Source organism: Peromyscus maniculatus, chromosome 1 (assembly GCF_049852395.1).
Source record: "Peromyscus maniculatus bairdii isolate BWxNUB_F1_BW_parent chromosome 1, HU_Pman_BW_mat_3.1, whole genome shotgun sequence".
In the NCBI taxonomy this organism is placed as follows: Eukaryota; Metazoa; Chordata; class Mammalia; order Rodentia; family Cricetidae; genus Peromyscus; species Peromyscus maniculatus.
Window position 1 is genome coordinate 12,786,352 of NC_134852.1, and position 24,822 is coordinate 12,811,173.

A 24,822-nucleotide genomic window follows, 5' to 3' on the forward strand; every position below is an offset into this window, starting at 1 on the left:
GTAACAGGGAGGTGTGATGACTGACAGACAAGCACCCTGGGACCCTGTTGGTGGAAGAGTCTTTGTTGTGATTTTTGTTTATTGGTTTGTTTTTTGGTCAGGGTTTCATTGTATTGTAGTCTTGGTTGGCTTTGAACTCACTACGTAGAACCAGGCTAGCTTCAGATTCACAGATGTCAATGTGCATGGAGCACTGGTCTAAAGGCATGGGCTACCTTAAATGCTGAGCTCTTGACTTCACCATCACGGCAGGACTCAAGAACCCTGAGCTTGTTTCTGCCTGCCTGGGGGCCGTGACTGCCTCAACTCTGGGGCAGCAATCCTTGCCCTCAGGACCAAAAGAAGCGGTGTTAGGGGGCTCAGCACCTGCCAAGCATGCATGACGCCTGAGTCTGGATCCCCAGCATGCACATAAAAAGCCTGGTGCAGAAGCCGAGGCTGTAATCGCAGTGCTGGGGAGTCAGAGACAAGGGGATCCCAGCTCGTCTAGCTCATCAGTGAGTTCCAGGGTTAGTGAGAGAGACTCTGTCTCAAAAACACAAAACCAGAAAGAAAACAAATATTAGCAGCACCATAACTTTATTTGTGGCGTAGAGACAGAGCGGAGGTGGGTGACCCTGGCTGGGGTCAGAGGACGGAGGTCACTGGGGGCTGATGCCTCCAGGGGAGCAGCGCTCAAGTGCACAGTCAGATTTTGCCCGGGAAAGTCCCCTGCTTGATTTGCTCGGTCCAGCGCTGCACCTGGAGCGGCAGAGGGGACCCCAGCGTCTGCTCAGCCTGTGTCTGAGCCCACCACCCCTCTCCAACAGCCCTGCTGCGCCCTTAGGCCGGCCCCGCCCTCTCACCCAGCTGATGGGACACAGGGAATGGAACACGCGGTAATAGTACTCGCAGGGCTGTGTGTTCTTCCCGCGGCGGCTCATGCTCTTCACGCACCGGTGGTAGTCTGCAGAGGGCCTCGGGGTGGGGGTGCAAGCCACGCCCAGTCAAGACCATGCCACACCACGCCCTTCTAGGCTTTGGCCCCACCCTACTTACTTACGGCCGCCCGGCCCTTCCAGGACTCAGTTCCAACCAACAGGGCGCCTCCTTCCCACTACAGCCTGCCCCCCCGACAAACTCCCATCTCGACTGAGCTCTACCACCTGGCGAGGTCCGGTTCCTTCTGGCTGTCGGCTTCATCTTGCCCCTCCAGGACTCAGTTCCAGCTGGCCCCAGATCAGGGGCCTCCCTTCACCTCGGGCCCCGCTCCTTTTCTCATGACTTAGTCCCCTCACTCCTAGTCTTGCCCTTTACTGACAAGGCTCCATCCCCTCCTGGCTCAGTCTATTTCACTCCAAGCCGGCCAACTTTCTGCCTCCAGACAGGCAGCCGCCTCCACTCCAGGCCCCGCCCCCCACGGCTCAGCCCCACCCACTTCGGTGCAGGCCCCGCCCCTGCGGGCCAGGACCTAGCCTCCCGTTCCAACGGTCTCCAGGGTCTCCAGGCGGGGGCCTCCCCTCTAATCTGGCCCAAACGGTCTCACCCAGAAAATTCTGGTAGCAGTTACGCGTCTGGTTCTGGTTAGGGAAGCGCGGGTCGAAGGGGGGCGTTTTCCACTCGTCCGGAGGGGGCATCTGGGCTTCAACATCCAACATCCACGGAAAGGTCGGCATCTGCAGGAAGGGGCGCGGGGCTCCGTGGGGCCTAAGGGGCGCCCCTCACTCCGACCTGTCCCAGCTCCTGACCCACTCCAAACCCAGCCCACCTTGCCCTCACCAGACGGATGAGGACGAACGGAGCTGGGCAGCAGGGCTGCGGGGCGTCCACCTGCTGCGTCTAGCTGGAGGAGTGAGGGCGGGTCCCCAAAGCGCAGGGAGACCACGACCCTCAGGGCCGATTGGCTGGCCCCCGGGAGTCCCAGCCAATAGGAGCCCTCTGTGGTGTGGGGGCGGGGCCAGTGCACGCCCCTCCCCCTCTTCCTCGAGGGACGCCCCCTGGGGGGGACCCGTGCGCTCGAGCGCACGCACATTAACAAGGCACCAAGTCTGGGCTTTGAGTCTCAGACTAAGACTTTTAATCCCTGCAAAGCTGAGCTTCTCCCTGACATCTGCCCCGCCCGACCCTCCCCAATATATAAACGTATATCTAGCTCTGGTCTCTACGGGAGAGGGAGGATTCCCCACCACACCACACACGGTGTTCTCAGCAGTCCGCATCTTACAGTCCGGGGTGCACAGCACCCCGTGGGCCTGTGAGGGGAGGAGGAAAGGGAGGGTGACTCCTGGTTCCTGAGACCCACTCTTCCAGGTCCAGATCTTCCGGGTCTCAGGGGTACCTGGCCCCACTGGGCTTCTGGACGACTTGTTGATAGATCGAGTCTCCTGTATTATGTTATCTTAAATCCTTGGGTCGCTGCTTACTGCGGGAGAGAAAGGCAGAGAATGTTTCAGGGGGACTGGCAGAGAGACAGGTATCCAAGAGTACAGAAAAAAAAGTATATATGTATATGAAATTCACAGCTGTTATTTACACCTTAAAAGGTGGTCAATATATTTATCACTCCTTCCTAGTTCCAATTTGTTTTGATTACCCTTCACCCCCCCTCTCCCAACACATTAGAAGTCATTCCCATTCCTACGTCTCTAAGCTCTTTTAAACCACTGTCTTCTTTCTGCTCCATGGATATCTGGACATTTCATAGAAATATAATCGTATTTGGTTGGCTTTGGGGTCTGTTTCTTTTCCTTGGTATATGGTAATTTTTATTTACTGTTTTCTTTTTCTTGAGACAAGGTCTCACTGTGGCCTGGAAATTGGCTGGCTTGGTGCCGGTTATGTAGATCAGGACGGTCTCAAACTTACAGCGATCCACCTGCTTCTACTTCCCGAGTGCTGGGATTAAAGGGGAGAGGATGCCATGGATGCTTATGTACATCAGAGGACAACTTGGGGAAGTTTGTTCTCACCTTCCACCACATGGGTCCCATGGATGGACGCAGGCTGCCAGGCTTGGTGACAAGCACTTTAACTCACTGAACCACCTCAGGGGCTCTTATTTTCTTAGTTTGAACCAGGGTCACTCTGTAGTCCGGGCTGGCCTTGATGTTGATCCATAGCCAAAGGTGACCCTGGGCTCTTGACCCTATGCCTCTGCCTCCCGAGTGCTAGGACCAAAAGCATGGACTGCCACACCCAGTTTTATCTGGTGCCAGGATCAAACCCAGGGGCAGGCATGCACTCTACCACGTGCATTACATCCCCCACACCCTTTGCCTCTCCTGATATCTCCTCCCATCTCACAGTTCCCCCAACCACTTCCCCTGAATGCTGGACTCCCACATCCCATCACCTGTCAGGTATGTTCCCCAGCCACCTCAGAATCTCCTCCCTGAGCCCTCCATTCGCTGTCTCCCCCCCCCCCCCACACACACACACACACTGCTGCCTGGGGCTTTTGCATTCTGCAGGTCTCCGAAGCGCTAAACATCCCTGCCACCCTCGACATCGGGGATGATTAATATTGTCAACTTGATGTGATCGAGAACCACCCAGGAGACAAGCTTCTGGGCACATCTGTAAGGAGCTAATCGAGGTGGGAAGACTCACTCTCAATATAGGTGGCACCATTCTGCAGTCTGGGGTGCCAGACTGAATAAAAATGAGAAAATGGGACTGAGGAGATGGTGCAGTGGGTAAATTGCCACATAAATCAGTTGTGAAAACATAAGGACATGGCTTTGGGAGCCTAGAACCCATGGAAAACCAAGGGACGGTGGCACATTCCTGTAACCCCAGCACACATGGGTGGGCAAAGGTGGGTGTCCAGAGCTCGCTGGCCAGTCATTCTAGACCAAAATGACAAGCTCTAAATGTAGCAAGAGACTGTTCCAAAAAATAAAAGGGAAAGTCTTCACAGAGGAAGACACCCAAAGCTGACTTCTGTCCTCCATTCGTGCATGCCCAGGCCAGCACATTCACACCATCACCCCCACACATACACACACGTCCCCCACTGTGATGGCATCGTACCCTCACACTGTGCACCAGAAGAAACCAGCTCTTCCTTTTCTCTGTTATTTTGTCACAATATGGAGGAAAGTAACCAATACATAGCTCCGTATGCGCCATGTGCCTGATGGATGAGGCAGCCCCGTTACTCTACCCTTCCAAGTGTCTGTGGACTCCAAGGCTTCTCAGCACCCTCTTGTCCAAGCTACCATCATCTCCTGGGTGGCCTCCAACGTAAAAACACTCCCCGGTTCCCACCTCCGTCCCCTCTACATTCTGGAGCCCAGCGGAGAGCCCATTCCACATAAATCAGTTCCAACTATTCTGGCCCCAACCCTCCAGCTTGCTCAGAGTCAAAGCCACCATCCTTAAACTTGTCTGCAGTTCCCGGGCGATGGGTTCCCTCTCACACTCCCCACACCCCCCAACACCCAATGGCTCCCCTGACAGCATCCCCGAGTTAGGACTCTGCGTAGGGCACACTTGGTAAAGGCACAGTGAGCATGCAAGCTTCTGCCTCAGGGACTTGGTTCCTTCTACCGCGGTTCTCAACATGTGGGTCGTGATATCAGATATTTACATTACGATTCATAACAATAGCAAAGTTACAGTTGTGAAATAACTTGATGGTTGGAGGTCACCACAACGTCGGGAACTGTGTTAAAGGGTCCCACTATTAGGAAGGTTGAGAACCACGGCTCTGCAGGAACTCCCCTCCCCCTGGATGCTTCCATCTTCCCCCACAGGTCTTTCTTGTTTTGTTTCGAGACTAGGTCTCATGCATCCCAGACTGGTCTCCAACTCACTATGGATAGCCAAGGCCGGTCTTGGACTCCCATACCGTCTGCCTTCGTGTTTTGTTCAGTGTTGGGCAGTTCAAGCTCAAGACTCTGTGCACGCGACATAAGTTCCCTGCTCTCTGAGCTACATCTCCAGCCCCCTCTCATGACTCTACACAAATGACTCCAGCTGTGAGGCTGAGGCCACCTTAGGCCGCTGCGCTGTGGTGGGGTCTGTCCCCTGCGAGGCAAATATTTAGCAACACGCCTTATCTCGACCACTAGGTGCCAAGCGGCATAATCTACTTCTGCCACCCTTATTGTTGGGTGTTGTATCTCCACTGCTTAGAGCAATGCCCGCCACACAGTCAACACTTCATATCTATGTCTAGTGACGTCAGTCGTGGGTTGGCTCACTTAGCATAACACATGGTCTGATTTCAGTCCCGAGAAGCTGCTCCCCTCTCCCCACCTCTTGTGTGTGTGTGTGTGTGTGTGTGTGTGTGTGTGTGTGTGTGTGTGTGTGTGTGTATTAGAGTTGACAGTGGATGCCACTGCTAATCCCAAATACCTGAGCGTGATGGGCACCGGCTTTCTTCACTGGCATCTTATCTTTCGTGGCCGTTGTCCCCTTATCCTCCATCTCCCAGGTGATGGGAAGGAGAACTTCTGAGGCTGGCCCCGCGACAGCCAGGGGCTGCTGCTGGGTTTTCGCCTGCTTGACTTGCTTGGGCCCTTGATGTTTCACCCCAGGCTTTTGGGGCACCCCCACTGAGGACTCTGTCTTGGAGACAGGATCTGTGAGGGATGTGGGTGGCTGGGACGTGTCCTTCGAACCTGAGACGGGCACGGCGATGGGAGGCTGAGAAGTTACGTGCACCTTTGAGCTAATATAAACAGTCTTTGGCAGCTCCGCTGTGGGTCCCTTGGACATCTTCAGCGAGCCCTTGGGTGGGTTCTTCTCCGTCTGGTGTGGTTTGTTCTCTCTCATCTCAGTATAGGAGCTGGGTTGTTCCCTGACCACTACCTGTGTCCTCTCTGGCAAGGTCATCTGGCTGGTGTTAAAGGGCAGATTGGCCAACACAGACATGGCGGACGCCCTGGAAGTCATGGAGAACCAGGAGGGCAGAGAGATGGTAGTTGGCTTCAGATGCTGCTGTTTGGAGTTGGCCATGATCATCATCTTGGCAAGGGCGAGCCCCTCCACAGAGAAAGGCCTGCTGTCCTCCAGACAGGGGCCCCCAACAGCTACCTCCTTGGTCAAGACCCATTTCTTCTGACTCTCTATCTCCAAGGACTTCAGATCAGGCAAGTTCACAGTTGTCTTCTCCATCTTGTGGACCCTCTCCTCTGACTTGCCCCTGCTCTTCAAGGCCTCCACAGTGATCTCCTGGGTTTTACTAATCAAGACCTCCTTGGATTGCTTCTTGTTGGTGGTGCTGGGCAGCTGCGGGGACGTGGCCTTCATCTCTACCGCTTTCCTTTTCTGCTCTCCCACCCCAGGTTCCTGTTTCCCTTCAGACTTTCTCTCGAGCATATCTCCTGCCTGTAACATGCTCGGATCCACAGGGGCCTTGGCCTTTGAGTCGGGAGCTTGAGACCGGGCCGCTGGAGCCTGACACTGAGTGTTTAGGACTAGAATGTCCTTCTTTGGGGGCACAGCCTTCTGGGAACCTGCAGGTGCTTTTGGACGCTTCAAAACCGGGGTTAAAGTTTTCTGGGGTTGGGTAACTAGAACCGGGGCCTTCCGGGGGGGCCCAGGGACGGATGGGGCCTTCCGGGGGGGCCCAGGGACGGATGGGGTCTTCCGGGAACCAGAAGGTGGAGTCTTATAGAAGGGGCTAGATTTGGCTGAAGATTTCTGGGTTGACCGTGGTGCAGCCGGGGCCTTCTGAGCTGGGGCCGGCTCAGCTGGTACCTTATTAGACTTGTCCCAAATGAACGGTGTTTTCCCTGATGTGATAGGGGAGGACATGTATTTCATCGAGCCTATGGGCTTGGGCTTGGCTTTGTCATTGGACTTCGTTAAGGAGGAGCCCGGTGGAAAGATGTAGAAGGCAGGAGAGTAAGGGGACATGCGCAAGGGGGAAGACAGAGAGGTGGACTCGGTGTCTATAAGCTTGTCCAGGTCTTGGGTCCACAGGAAGGTGTCCATGTGACCACGGGAGTCCATGAAGGATAAATCATGGGCGTTGTGAGAGACACGCTGTGTAGGAGTCTCAATCAGACGGCCCCGGCCTATGGTTCCCTCAGAATCAGATGTGTAGGTCTGTAGATGGATGGGGTGGGGCGTGTTCAGGACCAGGGGAGACACAAAGCTTGGGAATCCTGTTTTCCAGCCTTCCTTCTTCCAACCAGGAGTCCACATTCCAACCCTCCTCCCTTGGACCCTGGAGTCCAGGCCCCAGCCCTCCTCCCTTGGACCCTGGAGTCTAGCCCCTAGTGAATAGCTGGCCTTTGAAGTGGAGTTGTCCTGGTTCATCGTGCCAGAGATGATGCTGAAGATGGTCCGGATGGTGATGCTGGCCTTCTCTGTGGGGCAGAAAGAAGTCTAAGCCCTCTGGGAAAGGGGTCAAATTCACAAGCGTGTTCATGCAGGGGACAGAGCATGGCTATTGGTCATACCAGAAACATGGATTAGAGTTTTGGATCCAGCAGGGCAGGCACCTGGGTAGGCCCTACAGAAGTAACGTGGTAGAACATTAGTGATATCGAGCCAGGGTCCTAAACACAACCAGCCAAAACAATGCTCGTTGCCTACTTCTTTTCTGTGACTTTCATCTGATCCTTAGGAGGTTGTAGTTGTGACCAGAGGAGAGGCAGAGAGTCACCCACAGCCTGAGACCTGAACTTGTGCTTGGCCATCTGTCCATGGGCAGAGAGGAGACACTCAGAGGAGGGGCAGCCTTTGGGCCGCACAGTCATGTATACACACACACACACACACACACACACACACACACACACACACACGCACACACACACACACATGCACAGTGATATATTGTGTACACCAATAAAGCTTGCCAGAGGATCAGAGGACAAAGCCAGCCTTTAGATTAGACATAGAGGCCAGACAGTGATGGCACACACACCTTTAATCCTATCACTTGGGAGGCAGAGATCCATCTGGATCTCCGTGAGTTCAAGGCCACACTGGAAACAGAGCCAGGCAGTGGTGGCACACACCTTTAATCCCAGGAAGTGACGGCAGGGCAGAGAAAGGTATATGAGGCTGAGGAAACAGGAACTAAGGCAGTTCAGCAGAGACCCATTTGGGTGAGGACTCAGAGGATTCATGGAGTTGGTGAGGTAAGAGGTGGTAGCTGTGGCTTGTTCTGCTTCTCTGATCTTTTAGCTTTTACCCCAATATCTGGTACCGAGTTTTTTTTTTTTTATTAAAAGACTATCTAATATTTGAATAACACACACACACACACACACACAGAGAGAGAGAGAGAGAGAGAGAGAGAGAGAGAGAGAGAGAGAGAGAGAGGCCCTGGCTGCCTCACCTTGTTCTTCCTTTGTTTTTGAGAAGAGAACATTTTGCGAGGAAAGGTGCGCTCAGCAACTTCAGCTGTGGAGAGAGGCAGAGAGAGGAGGGTCCAGGACCTCGCGGGGGGGGGGGGGGGGGGGGGGGGACTGACATGGGGCAGACTCTAAGGACAGGGCGAGCTCAGCCAGGGAGTGCACCAGAACCTTTCGAAGTGTTTGAGCTCCACCCAGGCTTTGAGGGAGGGTACCTGACATGCAGAGGAAGACGGCCCAGCGGTTCACAGAGATGGCTCACCTGTAAGCCGGCTTCCAGACTGGTCCTGTGGAGAGAGGGGACAGTTTGCAGAGGTCTTTTACTGGTCCCCCCCCCTTTCTTACTTTCATTCTATTTTAGTTTCAGATTTGCTTATTTATTCTTTTTATGTGTATATATGAGTGCCTACATGTATGTACATATACCACGTCATGTTAATGTGGGCTCGGCCCTCCATTGGCTCACCTTAAGCTGGAGTTATGAGTGGCTGCAAACCGCTCTTGGTGGGTTTTCAGCAGCCAAAAGTCCTCTGCCTCTTAACCACTGAACCACCTTTCCAGGCCCTTAAGATAGTTATCGCATGTCCTTATTTATTTTGGGGAGGTGCACATGCCATGGCACCTCCCTGGAGGTTAAGGGACAGCTTTGAGGCGGTGGCTCTCTCCTTCCACCACGTGGGACAGGGGATCCAACTCAGGGGGACAGACTTGGAGGCAAGTGCCCTTACCCGCTGAGCCCTCCTCTCACTGGCTAGGGGAGCATTTGTATGTGGATTCTGGAGGCGGGAATACAATTTAGTTCTCGAACTCGCAAGGTAAGCCCTTTGTGGACTCAAACTACCTCTCCAGCTCCTCCTTTTGTTTCTACTTTTGTGCTGACCCAGGGTCTCACTTTATAGCCTATGATGGCCTGACACTCTCTGTATAGCCCAGGCTGGTCTCAAATTCGTTGCAGTACCCCCCACCCCTGGCTTTGGCCTCCCAAGTCTTGGGAATTACAGGCATGAGCCACCAAACCTTTTTTTTTTTCCTTTTTTAAAGAATTGGAAATTCTTTTACATTACAGGGGCGGTTCTGGCGCAGGCCTTTAATCCCAGCACTCCAGAGGCAGAGGCAGGTGGATCTCAGTGAGTTCCAGGACAGCCTGGTCTACAGAGCGAGATCCAGGACAGCCAGGGCTACACAGAGAAAACCCTGTCTCCAAAAACCAAAAGGAAGAAGAAGAAAAGAGAAAGAAATCACTCCCCAAAATGGGAAGTAGAGGCAAGGGCAGGCCAAGAGACACACCAAGTCAAGACACTTGCTGCTGACCCTCATGACCTGAGTTTGATCCCCAGGATCCACATGGTAGGCAAGAGCCAACACCCAAGTGTGCACTCTGCTCACACGTATGCACAAAAAAGAGTGGGAATAGGCCAGTGAGCTGAGGGTGTAAACCAGGAGAGCCTCAGTGTTGTGGCTGCTTTATTTTGGTCTTGGTTTTTCCAGACAGGGTTTCTCTGTGTAGCCCTGGCTGTCCTGGAACTCACTCTGTAGACCAGGCTGGCCTCGAACTCACAGAGATTTGCCTGCCTCTGCCTCCCGAGTGCTGGGCTTAAAGGCGTGTGCACCATCCCTGCCTGGCTATAGCTTCAACTTTATAAAGAGCCTCCTACCTTCATCTCCCAACTGTGGAGATTACAGGTATGTGTCACTGTGCCTGGGTGCTTGGACACTTTTTGGTGTGTGTGTGTGTGTGTGTGTGTGTGTGTGTGTGTGTGTGTGTGCAGGTGTGTGCAAGTGTGTGCATGTGGAGGCCGGAGGACATCCTCATGTGTCATTCTCACTGGCTGGAATCTACCAAGTAGGTCAAGCAAGGCCAGGGATCCATCAGTCTTTGCCTCTCCGGCACTGGGATTACAAGCATGTGCCGCTACACCCAGCCTTTTTATGTGGGTTCTGAGGGCGTTGAACTCAGGTCCTCATACTCCCAAGGCAATCTCTTGATCAACTGAGCTCTTTCTCCTGCCCCGGGGCTTCTGTCTGTTACCTGCCCAGCCAGCAACGTCGTCCCTAGCTTTCCTTCCTCGGTCTCATGAGGTCAGACCCTCCCTTCAGACCCAGCATTCTAGGAACCCAGCTCTTTCTCCTGGGCCCCCTAGGCTTTGGGCTGTGGGTCCTCCGTTCTCTGTGGAATCAGGACAGTAGTCTCCAAGCCCGCCTTACTGAATCCCCACCTGAAGGCGCCAGGTGGAGGCTGGCGCTCCGTCTCGGGTCGCGTCCAGGGGGGGCATGCTCATGGTCCTGGGTGCCCAAGATATGGTAGGCTCATGAAGCAGGTTGATGAGGCGAAGCCAGCGGTCAAACAAGAAGCCCAGCTCATGGTCAGGGGCATCCAGTTCCAGGTAGTAGTAGCGGCCGGTGATCAGCCGCAGCTTCAGGCGCCAGGTGGGCAGATCGTGGACATAGAGGTGGGCAAGGTCTAGAGGGATCATCCTGCGGGAGGTGGGAGACCTCCCGGGTAGCTAATGCCGCAGGGAAGATGGAGCGGAGCGAGCTGGGGTCAGAGCCCGAGAAACGAGGAGGAATGTACCTGGTCAGGTTGAGATTGGAGCAATCCCTGTCCTCCGGGGGCCGAGCCAGCAACAGAATGTCGGGCAGCACTAGCCCGGGCAAGGACGCCGCTACACCCATAGTCAGCTTGTTGGTTTTGTGGTGCACTAAGGCGGGAGCCCCGTGATTGGTCACCTGGGGCAGCCAGGGAGCAGGGCTGGGATCAGTCCTTTCTCCAACATGCCTCCAGCATCCCCTCCCCTGAGAGGCTCCTTTCTTTCCGAACCCACTTCCTACCTACAGAAGTTCAAGTTCCAAATCCCAGCTCAACCCACTCAGTCTTGGGGGGCATGGGGAGTCCCTCTCTTCCTGCGTCTCCGCCCTCCTCCCCCATTCCCCCGGGGCACAGGGAGCTGGGGACCTGGACAAAGTTACTCTCGAACATGGGCAGCGGGCGGAGGGGCAGGTACTCGCCCTTCTGGAGGGTCTTCTGCAGCTCCCCAAGGATGGGGACCCACTTCTGGGGTTCCTGCGGAGCCTGAGTACGCCGGATTTTAAACAGTCGTTTCATAGTGGTTGTCAGAACAGCGGGTGGGGCCGTACAGATTCAGGGGTCCGGGACCCAGGTGGAGCCCTGACCCCCACCCCAGCCCACCAGCCTCGGACCCTTGGGCTTCAAAGATGTCAGGAGCTCAGCAGTGACAGAAAGTGGGGTGTCCCCAGGGCTGAGAGACTCTGGTATGGCCATGGCCCTGCAGAGAGGTAGTCAGCTCTAGGCCGTGGGAGGAGCCTTTGATAGGGGCTTTGTGACCTCACTGGACACCAAGGGCCTGCTTCCTGGGAACTCTCCAGAGGCCTCATCCTTCTGGAACATGGCCTGGAGTCTTGAGAGCTGGGATCGGTGACTCAGAGCTCCATCAGAACACCCCCTCTCCTGGACCCAAAATTGTGACACGGACCCCACCCCCCATAGGGGTCTGTGTTAGTATATACGGACACATTAACCCAAAGACTTAAGTCACAAGCCAAGCTCTGCTCCTGATGCTCAACAAGGCCATGCTAAGCCTCAGTTTCTCAATGGGGTGTGTGTGTGTGTGTGTGTGTGTGTGTGTGTGTGTGTGTGTGTGTGTGTGACTTTCACTGAACACTGGATTGTAAAGGGCCATCATAGCTGAGTATGGGGACTACAAACTGTCTTCCCAGCACTAGGGATACAGAGGCAGGAAGACTAAGTTTGAGGCCACAAAACCCCGACTCAAAATAAATAAATACATAAATACATGATGGATAATGGAAGTAGAACCAGGGCTTGGGGATGTAGTTAAGTGGTAAGGAGATTGCCTGGCATGCACAAGGCCCTGAGTTCAATCCCAGCACCATAACGACGTAAGGCTAACTCCCTGTGTGACCATAACAGCAATAAGCTGGGCATGGTGACATACATCTTCCGTCCCAGCACTCAGGAGGCAGAGGCAGGCAGATCTCTGTGAGGTCCAGGCCAGCCAGAGCCTCATGGTAAAATTCAGAACAAACAACAAGACCTCTACAGAAATCAACTCCTCTCATTTGAGCCTCAGTTTACCTCTTTTATAAAATAAGTCATGTTTTGAGGATCTGGGACAATTGTTTTTGAGACAGCGAATGTCTGTGTAGCTTTGGTGGCTGTCCTGGATCTCGCTCTGTAGATCGGGCTGGCCTTGAACTCACAGAGATTCACCTGCCTCTGCCTCCTGAGTGCTGGGATTAAAGGCTTGTGCCACCACTGCCTGGCTGAGACAATTGTTAAAAAAAAAAAAAAAAAAAATTTCAGGCTCAGCATAGCCCAGAACCTGGGCTCCAATCACCATGTTTCTTGCTTCCTTCTGAGGCCTTTTTTTCTTGTGGCGTGTGTACGGTGGGGTGAGACAGAGACTGATATTCTGTCATTCTAAAAATAGTGTTTATTGTTGTCTTTAAATGTGTCATGCAAAATACAGTCATGGTAAAAACTCTGGAAAATACAAGCGCGCACACACACACACACAAAGTCACCCCACAGCCCCAACTCATGTTTTCAGCCCTGAGACAGTCATTGTCCACATTTTGGTGTTTCCATTTTGAAAAAAAAAAATCCATACTTAGGTATCGAAAGAGTGGTTTCTACCATCTGCTGCTCTCACGGTGCAGGGCCGTTCAACGTCATCAGCAGCCTTTGCCTGGATTGTTTAGACCGGCTGGTTAGGATTCCATCACACGGATGTCTCCCTTTTTATTCATCCAGCTCCCACTGGCGAACCCAGCATGAATGTCGCCGAAAGGAACAACCTTGAGGGCTTTGCAGCTCTGTACCACGCAGGGGCTTTTAGTTCTAAGGTGATGTTCTGGAACCTTCTGTTAAGTATCTGCTGAGGAGCTCTGGAGTGCTGGGCACCAGGTCAGACTCAGACCATTTAGGCATCCCTCTGCTATTCACCTCCAAGTGGATATGTATTTAAATTACCCCCTTTTCTGTCTCACAAAAACGTCTCACATTTTGGTATAAAACCCCTTAACATAAAAAGTAATTGTTTGGGCCGGGCGTGGTGGCGCACGCCTTTAATCCCAGCACTCGGGAGGCAGAGCCAGGCGGATCTCTGTGAGTTCGAGGCCAGCCTGGGCTACCAAGTGAGCTCCAGGAAAGGCGCAAAGCTACACAGAGAAACCCTGTCTCGAAAAAACCAAAAAAAAAAAAAAAAAAAACAAAAAAGTAATTGTTTAATAAATAATGGAGGAAGCGAGGAAGACACTGTGGATAGATTTCATAGAGACCCCAGAATCCAGGATTTCAGTTCCCTGTTCTTCGAGGTCTCAGATCCACCTGTCCCCACCCACCCCCAATTCCTTAAATAAATAAGTATAAATAAGCCACACAGGTGACCCCACCCCCACCCAGGTCTCCTGGAGGAAGTGTATCTAGCTGGGTGTCGGTTGTGTGGGGTGTGGCATGCCCCTGATCATCATGCGCCCCGCCCCCCCCAGTACCAAAATAAATAAATAAATAAGATGTGGCTTTGAACGATGATGTCGGTGGTGGCTTTCAGTCCTCGTCACAGCCGAGTCTTTAACAGCAGCAGACCCCGCACAGCCCAGTCCAAGGTCAGGTGCAGCCCGCCTAAGATGGCGTGAGCAGCCCGGACGCTTCCCCAGGCGGAGGCAGGGGGGCCCAAGGGGACTGTGGGTTGTTCTGGGGTTGTCTGGGGCAAAGCCAGGCGAGACGTCTGTTAAAGAGGGAAACAAAATTAGCAAAAGGCAAGGGGGTCCCGTCTAGGATCTCCTCAGGGTCTGGGGTTTCCGAAAACTGAAGCTGGGTTGGACGAGGTGGCTCACATCTGTAATCCCAGCTCTGCAGAGGTGGAGGTAGAAGGATCAGGAGTTCAAGGCTTCATCGGAAAGGCAATTTGGGCTACAAGAAACCTTGCTCATAGCTAGGTGGTGGTGGTGCATGCTTTTACTCCTAACACTCGGGAGGCAGAGCCAGGCAGATCTCTGTGACTTGGAGGCCAGCCTGGTCTATAGAGTGAGTTCCAGGACAGGTTCCAAAGATACAGAGAGAAACCCTGTCTCAAAAAACCAAAAAGAAAAAGAAAGAAAGAGGGAAAGAAAGCTTGGAGTCTAGGGACCATGTCTAGAGCCTGGGGCTAGGAGCAAGAATTTGAGATTTGAATTTGAGATTTGAAGGTCTTTGCAGTCAGGGACCAGAGTTTGAAGTCTTTTGGAGTATTGGGCCTGAGGTTGTAAAATTTGGAGTCTTGATATTTTTCAACCTCATGAGATTGGAAATGAGACATGGGATTGGGGTATTTACTTAGTGTGAGACAAGATCTCACAGAGCCCAGACTGGCCCCAACCTCACTATGCAGCTGAGGATGACCTTGAACTCGTCACCCTTCTGTTACCACCTCCCAAATACTGGGACTACAGTCAGGATCTAGTCATTGCTAGCCTGGAATTCACTAAGTAGACCAGGCTGGCCTGAAACTTGTAGCAGTCGTCCACCTCTGCCTCTTGAGTGCTCAAACTATAGGCCACCAAGCTCAGCTAGGGTCTGTACTTGAGGTCTGGCTTTACAGAGTGAGTTTCAAGGCTAGATGAGTCAGGATCTTGAATCTTAGGAGCCGGGGCTGGGTCCTTGAGATACGAGGCTCTCAGGGCTGGGATCTGGGGCGTTTAGGCATCTTAGGGCCTAGGCCTCTAATTCTCATGGGAAGATTTGGATCCGGAGGACTCAGGGTAGGTTTCTTGGGTCTCAAGTCTTGGGATTCAGGGTCTAGACTTTGAGACAGGTTGTCAGTATTGGTGGGGTGTGTGTGTGTGTGTGTGTGTGTGTGTGTGTGTGTGTGTGTCTCATAGTATTATGGGCTGGGGTTTAGAGGACACAAGATCATGAACCGATAGCTTGGAGCCTTGGAGGTCAGTTAAGAGTTGCTCTGAAGAATTCTGGGGTCTTGAGGTCATGAGACCTCAAGGTCTCATGGTTATAGGATCGTGGATGTCTCATTTGCAGGCATCAGATCTGGGGGGTGCGGGGGCACTGGGTGTTCAAAGTCTGTCTGGGATCCTGAGAATCAAAATCTCAGACCACTGTTTCTTGGGGGTCAAACGTTTCAGAACGGAGGTAAAGGGTCTTGGAGTCAAAGCATACATACCAAGAGCTGTAGACGACGGAGCAGCCGCTCCAGCCTGGCTTGCAGGGCACCCAGCTCTGGCTCCAGAGTCTTTAGGGAAGGGCCACCTGCCCGGCGCAGCCACTGTACATGCCGGAGGTAGGACATCAGATCTACTCGAAGCCTTGTCAGCACCCCTGGAAGCTGAGGACCAGGGGTGGAAATCAGGGCACAGTTCGCACACATACCCCTTGGCCACCAATCTTTCAGTCCTCCCCACCAGCCAGCTCTCACCTGCAAAGATCCCAACGTCCCAGCACTCATGGCCAAGGTAGGTAGGGAGTCCAGATTGTGGTCTCCGTCTGCTGGGAATTTGTCTCTCTGGTGAAAAAAGAAGCTGTTGAGGGGGACCCCAAGCCTTCCTGGTCTTCGGGTGCCCAAGAGAAGAAAGTGACTGTCATCCTATACAGCCCCGGCCCTGGCCCTTCAGTCACCTACCATCTGCGCCGCCAGTTGCCGAGTGTCGGCCAGGAGGGATCGGGTCAGGAGGACAGCGCTGTCCAGATCTGCTCGAGGATCTGGAGAGACTCGTGGGGAGCCAGATGGTGGCCCAGGGGCAACGGCTCTATCTGGCCAGAGGCTCAGCACCACCAGGACCAGGTGACAAACACCTGGAAACAGAAGGCGGGAGAAATCAGGCCAAACTCTGGGTCTGAGGGAGTGGGACTGGGCTCTAGATTCCTGTCTCTGAGGAAGACGAGCCAGAGTACAGGACCTGCCTGGGTCTGAGTGAAGCAGGCTGGCCTCCAGAATTTGGGTTTTGAAAGAGTAAGACCGAGGTCTGGACTTTACAGTCTGTAAGAAGGAGGGATGGAGCCTGGATTCTGGGTCTGAGGGAGACAGGCTGGGGCCCAGAACCCTGAGTCTAAACGAGGAGGTGTGGGGTCTGGACTCTAAGGTCTGAAGGAGGAGGGCTGGAGCCTGGACTCCAGGTTCTGAGGGAGGAGAGCTGAGGTTTGGACTCCCGGGTCTGAGGGAGGAGGGCTGGAGCCTGAACGCCTGGATCTGAGGGAGGAGGACCTGGAGGTCTTGAGTCTCAGGGTGGGGCGCCCCGGGGCAGGTCGCAAAGCCCGAGCCCGGGCGGGCTTCCCTCTCCCTCCCTGGCTCTGGCTGCCCCGCCCGTCGGAGCAGACGCGGCCCGGGGCGGGTAGACGGGCCGGGCGTCTCCCGTCCGCCCCCGGACGCCGGAATCTGGGCCCCGGGGCGGGGCATGAGGGGGGAGGCACAGGCCAGAACCTGCCCCCTCCCCTGCCCAGGGAGCCTGAGCCGGCCTGGGAACAGGGGGGTGCGGGGGGGGAAGGAGCCAGAGACTGGAGCTGACACCCGAACACACCGATTCCTCTCCAGGGAGGCGCCCCGGACCCCTTCCCGGATGCCCACGAAGGTGGCTGCGGAAAGCTGGACCCCTGGGTCGGGAAGGACCTGGGCGCACCTGGCCTGCGAGGCGCTCCGGGACGCACGCAGCGGGAGACCCGGCTGGCGGCGCGTGGGGCTCAGGGGCTTGGGACAGCTCCTTTGCCGGCTGCCCATCCCCCAGCTGCTCCGCCCACCTCCGAGACAAGCAGCCAATCAGAGCCCCCCGGGCCTCCAGGCTCCTGTATCACACCCCCAGCCCGCCCCCTGGTCCCCTCCGGCCGTGGCCAGTCCTTCGCGGCCCCTCCTCGGCCCGTCTGTTGGTGCATCCGTCCGTCCCCTAGCCGGTGCGCATCTGTCTGGCTCTTTAAGCTCTCTCTCTGTCCACACCCCTCTTTCGTCTGCCTCGCCTGCCTGGTCCCCGTCCTCTGGGGCTTGCTGTCATCATCTGGGACTCTCTGCCTCAGTTTCCCTCCCTGAGCCTCGCTGTTGGGAGTTGGTGGTGGTCTCAGTCCCTCGCTTCCCGCTGACTCCCTGGGATACCCGGACCCTTCAGGGTCATCATCCCCCAGCATCTGCCGCTCTGTCAGTGTCTGGCTGTCCCTTGCTTCTTTGACTCGCGACTTATCTATGTCTCTCTGTCCATCTCTCCTCTCAAACCCCTACTTTTCCGACTCTTCTTTCTCTCTCCGCCGGACTCCCCGTGACTCCTCTCCTCTGCCCTCTCTCCCTACTGTGCTTCCCACCCTCCCCACCCCACCCCCCAATCCTTTCCTCCTTCCCCTCCACCCTGTCCCCTCACCCCATGAACTGGAACCAACTTACAGTTCATGTCCCCACAGGCCAGGGGTTCCCCAGGGCAGGGGGCAGGGAGCCGGGGGGCCTTTAACCCTTCCCTGTCCGCTGCCGGGGGATCCCAGGGGGTCAGCTGGGCCTCGGCCTGGGGAGGGGAAGGTATGTGAGTGTGAGCCGCAAGGGCCAGGCAGTGAGGGAGTGTGTACGCCTGGGGGGTTATATAGGGGGCCGGGGCGGGCGGGCGGGCGGGGGGCAGGCAGCCGGGGAGGGCGGCCTGACACATCCTGAGTCACCCTCCCCTCTGCCTTTTCCATTCAGACGAGCCGGCTGCCTAGCAGGGCTCACACCGCCTTGCTCGGAGGAGGGCACGGAAGGAAAAGTTGGAAAAGTTGAAAAGTGGAGGGGGGGGTGGTCTGAGAGGGGCTGGTGAGGTCATTGGCGTCCCCTCCCTCCACCTCCATGGGCTGGGACACACACACAAGGCTCAAGAGCTCCGTGGAGCCTGGGCTGTGGGTGGGGGTCTGGATGGACCAGCACTACCGCTTCTGGAGAGATGGGGAGGCAGGCGGAGAGGCCAGTGAGGGGCCTGGGGAGACGGAGGTGAGAGAGGGGATCTAAATGAGCAAGAAGGATGAGAACATTGGGACAGAGGGGGAGACTCCAAGACAGAGGACCACAGATGCCCCGAGATGGGGGCAGGATAGACAGATGCCCAGTCTCTGACATGCAGGGAAACTGAGGAGCTGAGGGTGGGGCTCAGTTGGCGGAGTGATGCCTAGCATGCACAAAGGCCCTGGGTTTTATCCCCAGCACTGGGTGCGATAGTTAGTCTACACCTGCAAGTGTCTGCACTTGGGAGGTGGAGACAGGGGGTTCGGGAGTTCAAGGTCATCCTTAGCTACACAGTGAGACTGAAGCCAGCCTGGGCTACCTGAGACCCTGAGGAGAAGAGGGACATGGACCTGGAGAGAAGAAGCAGGCTGCAGAAGAATATACCAAGCCTATGGGGATGGCAAAGCAGCGTGACCAGAGATGGGGTCCCCTGAGAGACAGAAGTTAGATGAGATGCGGAGGAGGAGGCAGGATGGGGAGGACCAAAACAGAGGCATGGAGGCTCTCCGCAGAGGCCTCTGGCTGTGTTGCCACACCCCACCCCCACCCCACACCCCCCGCTGCCTCAGTTCCCCTATCTGTAAATGGGGCTAGTAAGACCGTCTTCTAGGGCTGAGGGGACGGCCCGGTGGGTAAACGCGCTTGCTGCACGGACCGAGTCGAATCCCCAGCACCTCTGACCCCAGCTGACGCGTGCATCTGCAGCACTGTGGCTGGATCGGTGGAGACGGCAGGGTCGCTCGGGCTTGCTGACTCCCAGCCTCGCTCCCCGTTCAGTGTGAGACCCTTTCTCAAGGGCACAAGGAAGGTCGAGAGGGGTAGAGCAGGACACCCAGTGTCCTCCTCCGGCCTCTGTACACGAGCACATAGGTGTGACTACCCCCGACACATACACACATACACACACACACACACACACACACACACACACACACACACACCCCACATACACACACATACCCTCCCATCCCTAAACGCCACAGTGAGGGTAACTCGCAAACTACCCCCCATTTACCAGTTTTCCAGACACCGGTAGCCACTGGGAAAGGTGGCAAAGGGGAGTGGGTGGCTACTAGAAACCAAGACAAAGCCCCATCCAGAGAAGCGGGTAGACGTAATATCTGTCTATCCAGGTAAGGGCAGAACACACCAGACCGAAGCAGAGCCCACACACCGTGTTCAATGGACCACCTTTGGCTCAGAATTCACAGTCCCTCGAGGGAGGGATGGGGACAAAGAAGTGAACTCACACATCTCCAGAAGCCTCCTCCTCAGGAGGAGAATGAGATAGCTCAGAGCACAGGACAGTGACATGGACTTTAAAAAATAAATAATAAATAAAATCTCTCTGCAGACCACCCATGCCCACCCTCTGCGACTAATGCATTGGCTGGAGATGGGGGGTGGGGGTGCTGACTCTGGACTGACTGGCAGCCAAAGGCTTCCCCTCCCCACCTTCCACCACAAGGTGGGGGGAGAACTGCTCAGATCCCCCAGGAGGTGAGGTCACAGCCCCCCCATGGTGGGACATGACCTCATCGCCTCAGGTAAGAGCTCTTTCTCTTTCATGGTCTGTCACACCACCCCTTTGAGGGGCCCCCCAGGGGCCCTCCTCAGCCCCAGCTCCTGCAAGGGACCCAGGCTTCTGACCACTGGCTCTCCGCCCCTCAGGGGGCCTGTTTCCGGCTGAGTCAGCGTGGGGGGCCCAAGGCTGCGTCAGTGAGGGGAGAGCTGACGTAGCGCCCCCCCCAGACCATGGGGGCTAGCCAAGGTGACTCAGGCCACCAGCCTTGGGGAATGGACTGGCCTGAGGGGATAGGGACTGGGCTTGCAGCCAGACCTGGACCAATACCAGGGACTGCAGATGCCAGCCCCTTCCCCCAACTGAGATTTAAGAACTACACCATCTCCTCACCTTCCCACCCTCCCTATTCCTCAAACCCAGGGTGCAGACCCCAGCCTGTCCCCCGCAGGCCCAGGGGCTCGGGTACTTAACCCTCCTGGGAGAGTTAAGCTCAGACACAGGTACAGACCCCAGCCCTCCTCCCTTAGGTCCAGGGCTCCAGACCCCAGCCCTCCTCCATCAGACCCTGGGTCACAGGTACCCATCCCTCCTCCATCAGACCCAGAGTACAAGACCCTAGCCCTCCTCCATCAGACCCTGGGCTCCAGACCCCACCCCTCCATCAGACCCAGGGTCACAGGTACTCATCCCTCCTCCGTCAGACCCAATGTACAGACCCTAGCCCTCCTCCATCAGACCTAGAGAACAGACCCCAGCCAGCCCTCCTCCCTCAGACCCAGGGTACTAAACCCTCATTTTTATATAAGTGGAAGAAAATTCTGATGTCCAACAATTGGGGGACCTTTGTGCTTGAGGACGTCTGTGGGTCTGGGTCATGGGCCGTTGCTAGTTTTTAGTCCTGCCTCACTCTTCACCCCGGGGGTTGTGGGGAAAGACTCATCTTCCCCAGGGTGACCACAAAAGGACTGAGGAGTGGACTTGGGACTCCTGGGTCTTCCTTTGGTGAGGGTAGGAATACCAGTCCTGTGGAAGTGAGACAAAGACAGAGACAGATAGGGTGGGAGACTCTGGGAACCCCCCAAATGACGGAAGACAGAGGCAAGCAACACAAACAGGATCTCAAAGCCCCGCGACAAGAAGGCAGATGCAAGAAAAGATGAGCAGTGCTCGGGAGACCAGCTTGAGTACTCAGAAACAAAGAGGAGGCAGAGAGCAGACCTCGGAGGGCTCAGAGGCATTTGAGGTGTCCCTAGGATGTGAGGGTCTAGCCGGGGGGCCTTGATGGTGTGCTGGCCCCTTGGGTGAGCTGGTACTGGCTGGGTGTGATGTCAGCACATCCCAGGCTGTGTGTGTCCGTCTGTCTGTCCCTGGGGGGTCCTGTCTGGCCTCTGGGGGGGTGACGGGGCAGGTCAGCCACAGAGGCAGCCCAAACCTGTCATTAGTGGTGAGGGCCTTGACGGTGTCCCCCCCCCAATCCCAATCCGCGGTCCAGCGCCAGGCAGCCCCACCCCCCACCCCCTCCTTGATCCCTGAGGAATCCAGGGAATTGGGAAGTGGGTCCAGATGGTGTTGACACAGGAAACGGTCAGCAGCTGCCCGGCCTCAGCCCCACAACCCCTCTGACCCCCACCCCCATACCCCCTGCCGAGCCCCCTCCGACCTGTGTCATCTCTGACGGAGTCAGCCCAGGACCCACTCAGCACCCTCTAGGATGTTTACTGGAGGACCCGGGGATGAAAGGGATAGGGATTCAGTCTCATAGGCTTCTTGGGAAACAGGGTCTGAACTCAGACCCCTCCCTCCCACAGAATGGACAACCCAGGTCCCAGCCCTGTTCCCTCAGATCTCGAGTCCAGGAGGCCCAGACTTACTTAGAATCAGGGGTCCAGACCCTAACACGTCTCTCTCAGACTTTGGGAGCCCCCCTTCTTGAAATCCTGGAGTCTAGGATCTAGCCTCCTCCCTACTTAGACTCAGGGGTTCATCCCCAAGCTTCAGGAGCCCAGGACCTAGCTCTCCCTGCTCAGACCCAGGGTCCTATCCCCATTTCTCCTCCCTCAGATAAAGATCAGGACCTAGTCCTCCTTAGACTCCTGGTCCCACTTAGGCCCAGGGGCCCAAACTCCAGCCTTGCTTCTTCCTTTAGACCCAGGGTTCCCTTCCCCAGACCTCGTCGCTCCCTCAGACCCAGGAATCCCATCTTCCAGTCCGCCTCCCCCATCCCCTTGCCCCCAGATCCAGAGGTCCATGCCCCAGGCATTGCACAAGTCCAGGGCTGAGTCCAGACCTCTCTCAGGAACTGACGTCCCCTTCTCACTATGCCAAGTGGACACCGAGCCCAGGTGAACTAGGAAACGGAGACATAGCACACCCACCCCCCCAAATCTGGCTAGTCCCTCAGCAGACTTGGGTAGACCAACCACAAAGAAAACAACTCGAGACGCCCTAGTTTGTGTTCCCTCATTCACAGATGGGGAAACTGAGTCTCTTTGTCAGGAGTCACCCTCACAGCTCCAACAGTGTCCGCACCTCAAGCTCAGCGGGGCCAGGCATGGTCAGTCAGTCCCGCAGACAGGGACAGCCTGAGATGAGACGCCCAGGGCCACCCCACAAGCCCCCACTGCCCCTTCCTCCTCCTGATCTGGTTGCTGGGGAAACCTTTTCTAACAATGGGGCTCAATGAAACCTCAGTGTCCTGGGGCCAGTTTTCCTGGTTGCTAAAAGAAAGGACATCCCAGCAAAGAGGATTTCTGAACTTGGGCCACTTGAGGCGGCTGCCTCTTTGGACTCCGGGTTAGGAAAGAGGGATTCTGCAGCTCGGAGATCTCCCCTGTCCCAGATCTGTACCCTGTCAAGTACCCCATGGAACAGGAGAGACATCTCCAGCCCCGCCCGGGCTTGGTCCTGGCTTCTCCCTCCCTCTTCCCTTGCCGAGAAGACCCTGAATCTGAAATCTCCCAATGCCCACCCACCTCTTCTCCATAGATGCTAAGGGAGCTACTCCCCAGACAGAAATGATGGGGCCAGGGCACCCCTCCTTATGAACCCCTTGCTGAGGGGACTCCCTGGCAACAGAACTAAGAATTCTGGGGCTGAGGCTTTGGGGCGGGGCCCAGTTGTTGCTAGGGTGATGTCCTTCAAGGTTTCTCTCCACAGAGGCCCCAGAGGTCTGGGGAGGTAACATGGTGGGGTCTGGGGTCGCAGCTTTGGGCCTTCTCCTGCTGATTCAGGGCTCAGTAGGTGAGGGTACTGATAAGGACATCGGGGGGCTGTGGACAGGGCCACCCTGGCTGCCTTACAGTCTCCCAACATCACCCCTTTCCTCCCACAGATGCGAATGGAATCCAGGGATTTTTCTATCCATGGAGTAAGCAGGGGACAAAATCCTGGGGCTCCAGGGAGGGTATCCCAAATTAAGACTGCAGGGTCTGAGGGGGAAGGGCTGGGATGTGGGCCCCTGGGTCTGAGGTGGGGGGGGGGGTTGGAACATAACCTCTGGGTCTTAGGAGGGCAATGCTAGGGTCTCAACCTCTGGGTCTCAAGGAGGGCTGAAGCCTGGACTCTTGGGTCTGAGGGGGGAGAGCTGGAGCCTGATCCCCGGGTCTGGAGGAAGGGCTAAGGGTCAGACCTCCTCAGACCTGAAGAAAGAGGTCAGGGGACTCAACCCTGGGTATGGGGTGTGTGTGTGTGTGTGTGTGTGTGTGCTAAGGCCTGGACCCCTAGATCTGAGGCAGAAGATCAGGACACTCAACCTCTAGGTCTGAGGGAGGAGATGAAGAGTCTGAAAACTCTGATTATAAAGGAGGAGGGCTAGAGCTTTGATCCCTGCTTCTGGAGGAGGGTTGGGGCCTAGAACCCTAGGTCTGAGGTCTGAGTCAGGAGAGCTGGGGCCTTGACCCCTGGGTTTGAGGGAGGAGGGCTGGGGTCTGGAGGCCCAGGGCTGAGGGAGGAGAGATGGGTCCCATATAGAATAGTGCCCCCAAAACACTGCACCCCAGCCCCACAGCCTGGCCTTGGCACCCTTGCGTCTGTAGCCTCCAGGGCCAGGTCCGCCACTTAACGCCTACTGTGGTGCCCCTCAGGTTGCGAGGGAGATGTGTGGGACCGAGAGAGCTGTGGGGGCCAGGCAGCGATTGAGAACCCCAACCTCTGCCTGCGCCTGCGATGCTGTTATCGGGATGGTGTGTGCTACCATCAGCGGCCAGACGGTGAGTGGCCCGGCCCGGAAACGGGGTGGTTCAGAGGGCGAGATGGCACAGCTGCTGCATCCCCGGACCTTCCCCCTCCCCCTTTTCTAGAAAACATGCGCAGGAAGCACATGTGGGCACTGGGCTGGACCTGCGGCAGCCTGCTCTTCCTGATCGCCAGTATCTGCCTCTTCTGGTGAGTGCGGTGGGTGGGGGAGGCCGGCAGGCGGCAGGCCTGGTTCTCCACAGAAGGCCCAGGGGGTTCAGGCTGCGCGCAGGGGGGTTCAGGCAGCACGTACGCTCTCCTCGCCAGGTGGGCCAAGCGCCGAGACATGCTGCACCTGCCACACTTTCTACAGGGGAAATGCGACCTGTCACGAACAGTCTCCCTACTGTCTAAGGACCGACCATCAAGCAAGAAGTCACCCACGGTTACCACGACTGTCTCGGTGCCCATGGAGGGGACAGAGCCCTCAGGGACCACTGAAGCGGAAGCTACAGAAGGCGGAGACGACACCGAGGGAGGAGATGACGATTAGGGGCGACTCGGTAGCACCCCTCAATACAGACATGGCATATAAATGTGTGTCTTCTTTTGAGACCCGTTGGGGAGCCGGGGGCTGTATGGGAACCCTGCCGCATGTGTGTCTGAGAAAGCTCACCGGGTAAGGACTGAGTGGGAACACGGGGTGGTTATGATCGGGGGCTGTGAACTGAGCCTAGGGAAGCTCTGGTCTGAGTGAGTTCTGGGGACACCTGGCGTGGGTCTGAACTGGGGAAGTGGACCGGAGGTAGTTCTGGGCGAGGGAGCTTGTGGGAACTAGAATGAAGCGAGCTTG

At 55.9% G+C, this 24,822-nt stretch overlaps 4 protein-coding genes across 11 annotated transcripts; 1 reads left to right on the plus strand and 3 right to left on the minus strand.

Moving 5' to 3' along the window:
• Nucleotides 1-562: 562 nt before the first annotated feature.
• Nucleotides 563-1,901, minus strand: Cox6b2 (cytochrome c oxidase subunit 6B2). 2 transcript variants are annotated; one of them, XM_006991946.4, is made up of 4 exons: nt 1,759-1,901; nt 1,526-1,655; nt 846-946; nt 563-741 (listed from the first exon to the last, which is right to left on the minus strand). In XM_006991946.4, the coding sequence occupies exons 2-4, from the start codon at nt 1,653-1,655 to the stop codon at nt 688-690; spliced, it is 285 nt and encodes a 94-aa protein (XP_006992008.2). In that variant the 5' UTR covers nt 1,759-1,901; the 3' UTR covers nt 563-687. The 2 variants fall into 2 exon arrangements, with proteins under 2 accessions (XP_006992008.2, XP_006992007.2); XM_006991945.4 differs by having other exon boundaries at nt 1,748-1,896.
• A 132-nt stretch (nt 1,902-2,033) lies between these two features.
• On the minus strand, nt 2,034-11,836 carry Garin5b (golgi associated RAB2 interactor family member 5B). Of its 7 annotated transcripts, none has more exons than XR_013050537.1 (11): nt 11,251-11,612; nt 10,870-11,024; nt 10,514-10,772; nt 8,560-8,584; nt 8,282-8,346; nt 7,531-7,634; nt 7,395-7,447; nt 7,225-7,301; nt 5,341-7,038; nt 2,318-2,401; nt 2,034-2,231 (listed from the first exon to the last, which is right to left on the minus strand). XR_013050537.1 is itself a non-coding variant. In XM_076569734.1 (11 exons), exons 1-11 carry the CDS (start codon nt 11,398-11,400, stop codon nt 2,399-2,401), a joined length of 2,559 nt encoding a protein of 852 aa, XP_076425849.1. In that variant the 5' UTR covers nt 11,401-11,608; the 3' UTR covers nt 2,034-2,398. The 7 variants fall into 7 exon arrangements, 5 of the variants coding, with proteins under 5 accessions (XP_076425849.1, XP_076425843.1, XP_076425853.1 ...); XR_013050542.1 differs by having other exon boundaries at nt 10,514-10,580; nt 11,251-11,608; XM_076569734.1 differs by having other exon boundaries at nt 2,034-2,401; nt 5,341-6,513; nt 6,544-7,038; nt 11,251-11,608.
• Nucleotides 11,837-12,746: 910 nt separating this feature from the next.
• Nucleotides 12,747-23,893, minus strand: Il11 (interleukin 11). The gene is made up of 5 exons (XM_042270997.2): nt 22,769-23,893; nt 15,950-16,122; nt 15,746-15,832; nt 15,494-15,655; nt 12,747-14,065 (listed from the first exon to the last, which is right to left on the minus strand). The coding sequence occupies exons 2-5, from the start codon at nt 15,950-15,952 to the stop codon at nt 13,895-13,897; spliced, it is 423 nt and encodes a 140-aa protein (XP_042126931.2). The 5' UTR covers nt 15,953-16,122; nt 22,769-23,893; the 3' UTR covers nt 12,747-13,894.
• On the plus strand, nt 22,528-24,565 carry Tmem190 (transmembrane protein 190). Its single transcript, XM_006991942.4, has 5 exons — nt 22,528-23,036; nt 23,128-23,163; nt 23,879-24,004; nt 24,095-24,179; nt 24,297-24,565. The coding sequence occupies exons 1-5, from the start codon at nt 22,979-22,981 to the stop codon at nt 24,520-24,522; spliced, it is 531 nt and encodes a 176-aa protein (XP_006992004.2). The 5' UTR covers nt 22,528-22,978; the 3' UTR covers nt 24,523-24,565.
• Nucleotides 24,566-24,822: the final 257 nt, after the last annotated feature.

What these genes read in the sequence shown, in the direction of transcription:
- Cox6b2 (XM_006991946.4), bottom strand. Translation starts at nt 1,655, where the DNA reads ATGCCGACCTTTCCGTGGATGTTGGATGTTGAAGCCCAGATGCCCCCT. An exon ending in CTGCTACCAGAATTTTCTGG is followed by an intron (nt 947 to 1,525) that starts GTGAGACCGTTT and finishes GGCCCTCTGCAG; the next exon opens with ACTACCACCGGTGCGTGAAG. An exon ending in CCCTGTGTCCCATCAGCTGG is followed by an intron (nt 742 to 845) that starts GTGAGAGGGCGG and finishes CTGCCGCTCCAG; the next exon opens with GTGCAGCGCTGGACCGAGCA.
- Garin5b (XM_076569728.1), bottom strand. Translation starts at nt 11,400, where the DNA reads ATGAAACGACTGTTTAAAATCCGGCGTACTCAGGCTCCGCAGGAACCC. An exon ending in GTCTGGAAGCCGGCTTACAG is followed by an intron (nt 8,347 to 8,559) that starts GTGAGCCATCTC and finishes CTCTCTCCACAG; the next exon opens with CTGAAGTTGCTGAGCGCACC. An exon ending in ATGAAAGTCACAGAAAAGAA is followed by an intron (nt 7,448 to 7,530) that starts GTAGGCAACGAG and finishes TTACTTCTGTAG; the next exon opens with GGCCTACCCAGGTGCCTGCC.
- Il11 (XM_042270997.2), bottom strand. An exon ending in GGACGTTGGGATCTTTGCAG is followed by an intron (nt 15,656 to 15,745) that starts GTGAGAGCTGGC and finishes CCTGGTCCTCAG; the next exon opens with CTTCCAGGGGTGCTGACAAG. An exon ending in TCCGTCGTCTACAGCTCTTG is followed by an intron (nt 14,066 to 15,493) that starts GTATGTATGCTT and finishes CCTCTTTAACAG; the next exon opens with ACGTCTCGCCTGGCTTTGCC.
- Tmem190 (XM_006991942.4), top strand. Translation starts at nt 22,979, where the DNA reads ATGGTGGGGTCTGGGGTCGCAGCTTTGGGCCTTCTCCTGCTGATTCAG. An exon ending in GCTGATTCAGGGCTCAGTAG is followed by an intron (nt 23,037 to 23,127) that starts GTGAGGGTACTG and finishes TTCCTCCCACAG; the next exon opens with ATGCGAATGGAATCCAGGGA. An exon ending in GGGATTTTTCTATCCATGGA is followed by an intron (nt 23,164 to 23,878) that starts GTAAGCAGGGGA and finishes GGTGCCCCTCAG; the next exon opens with GTTGCGAGGGAGATGTGTGG.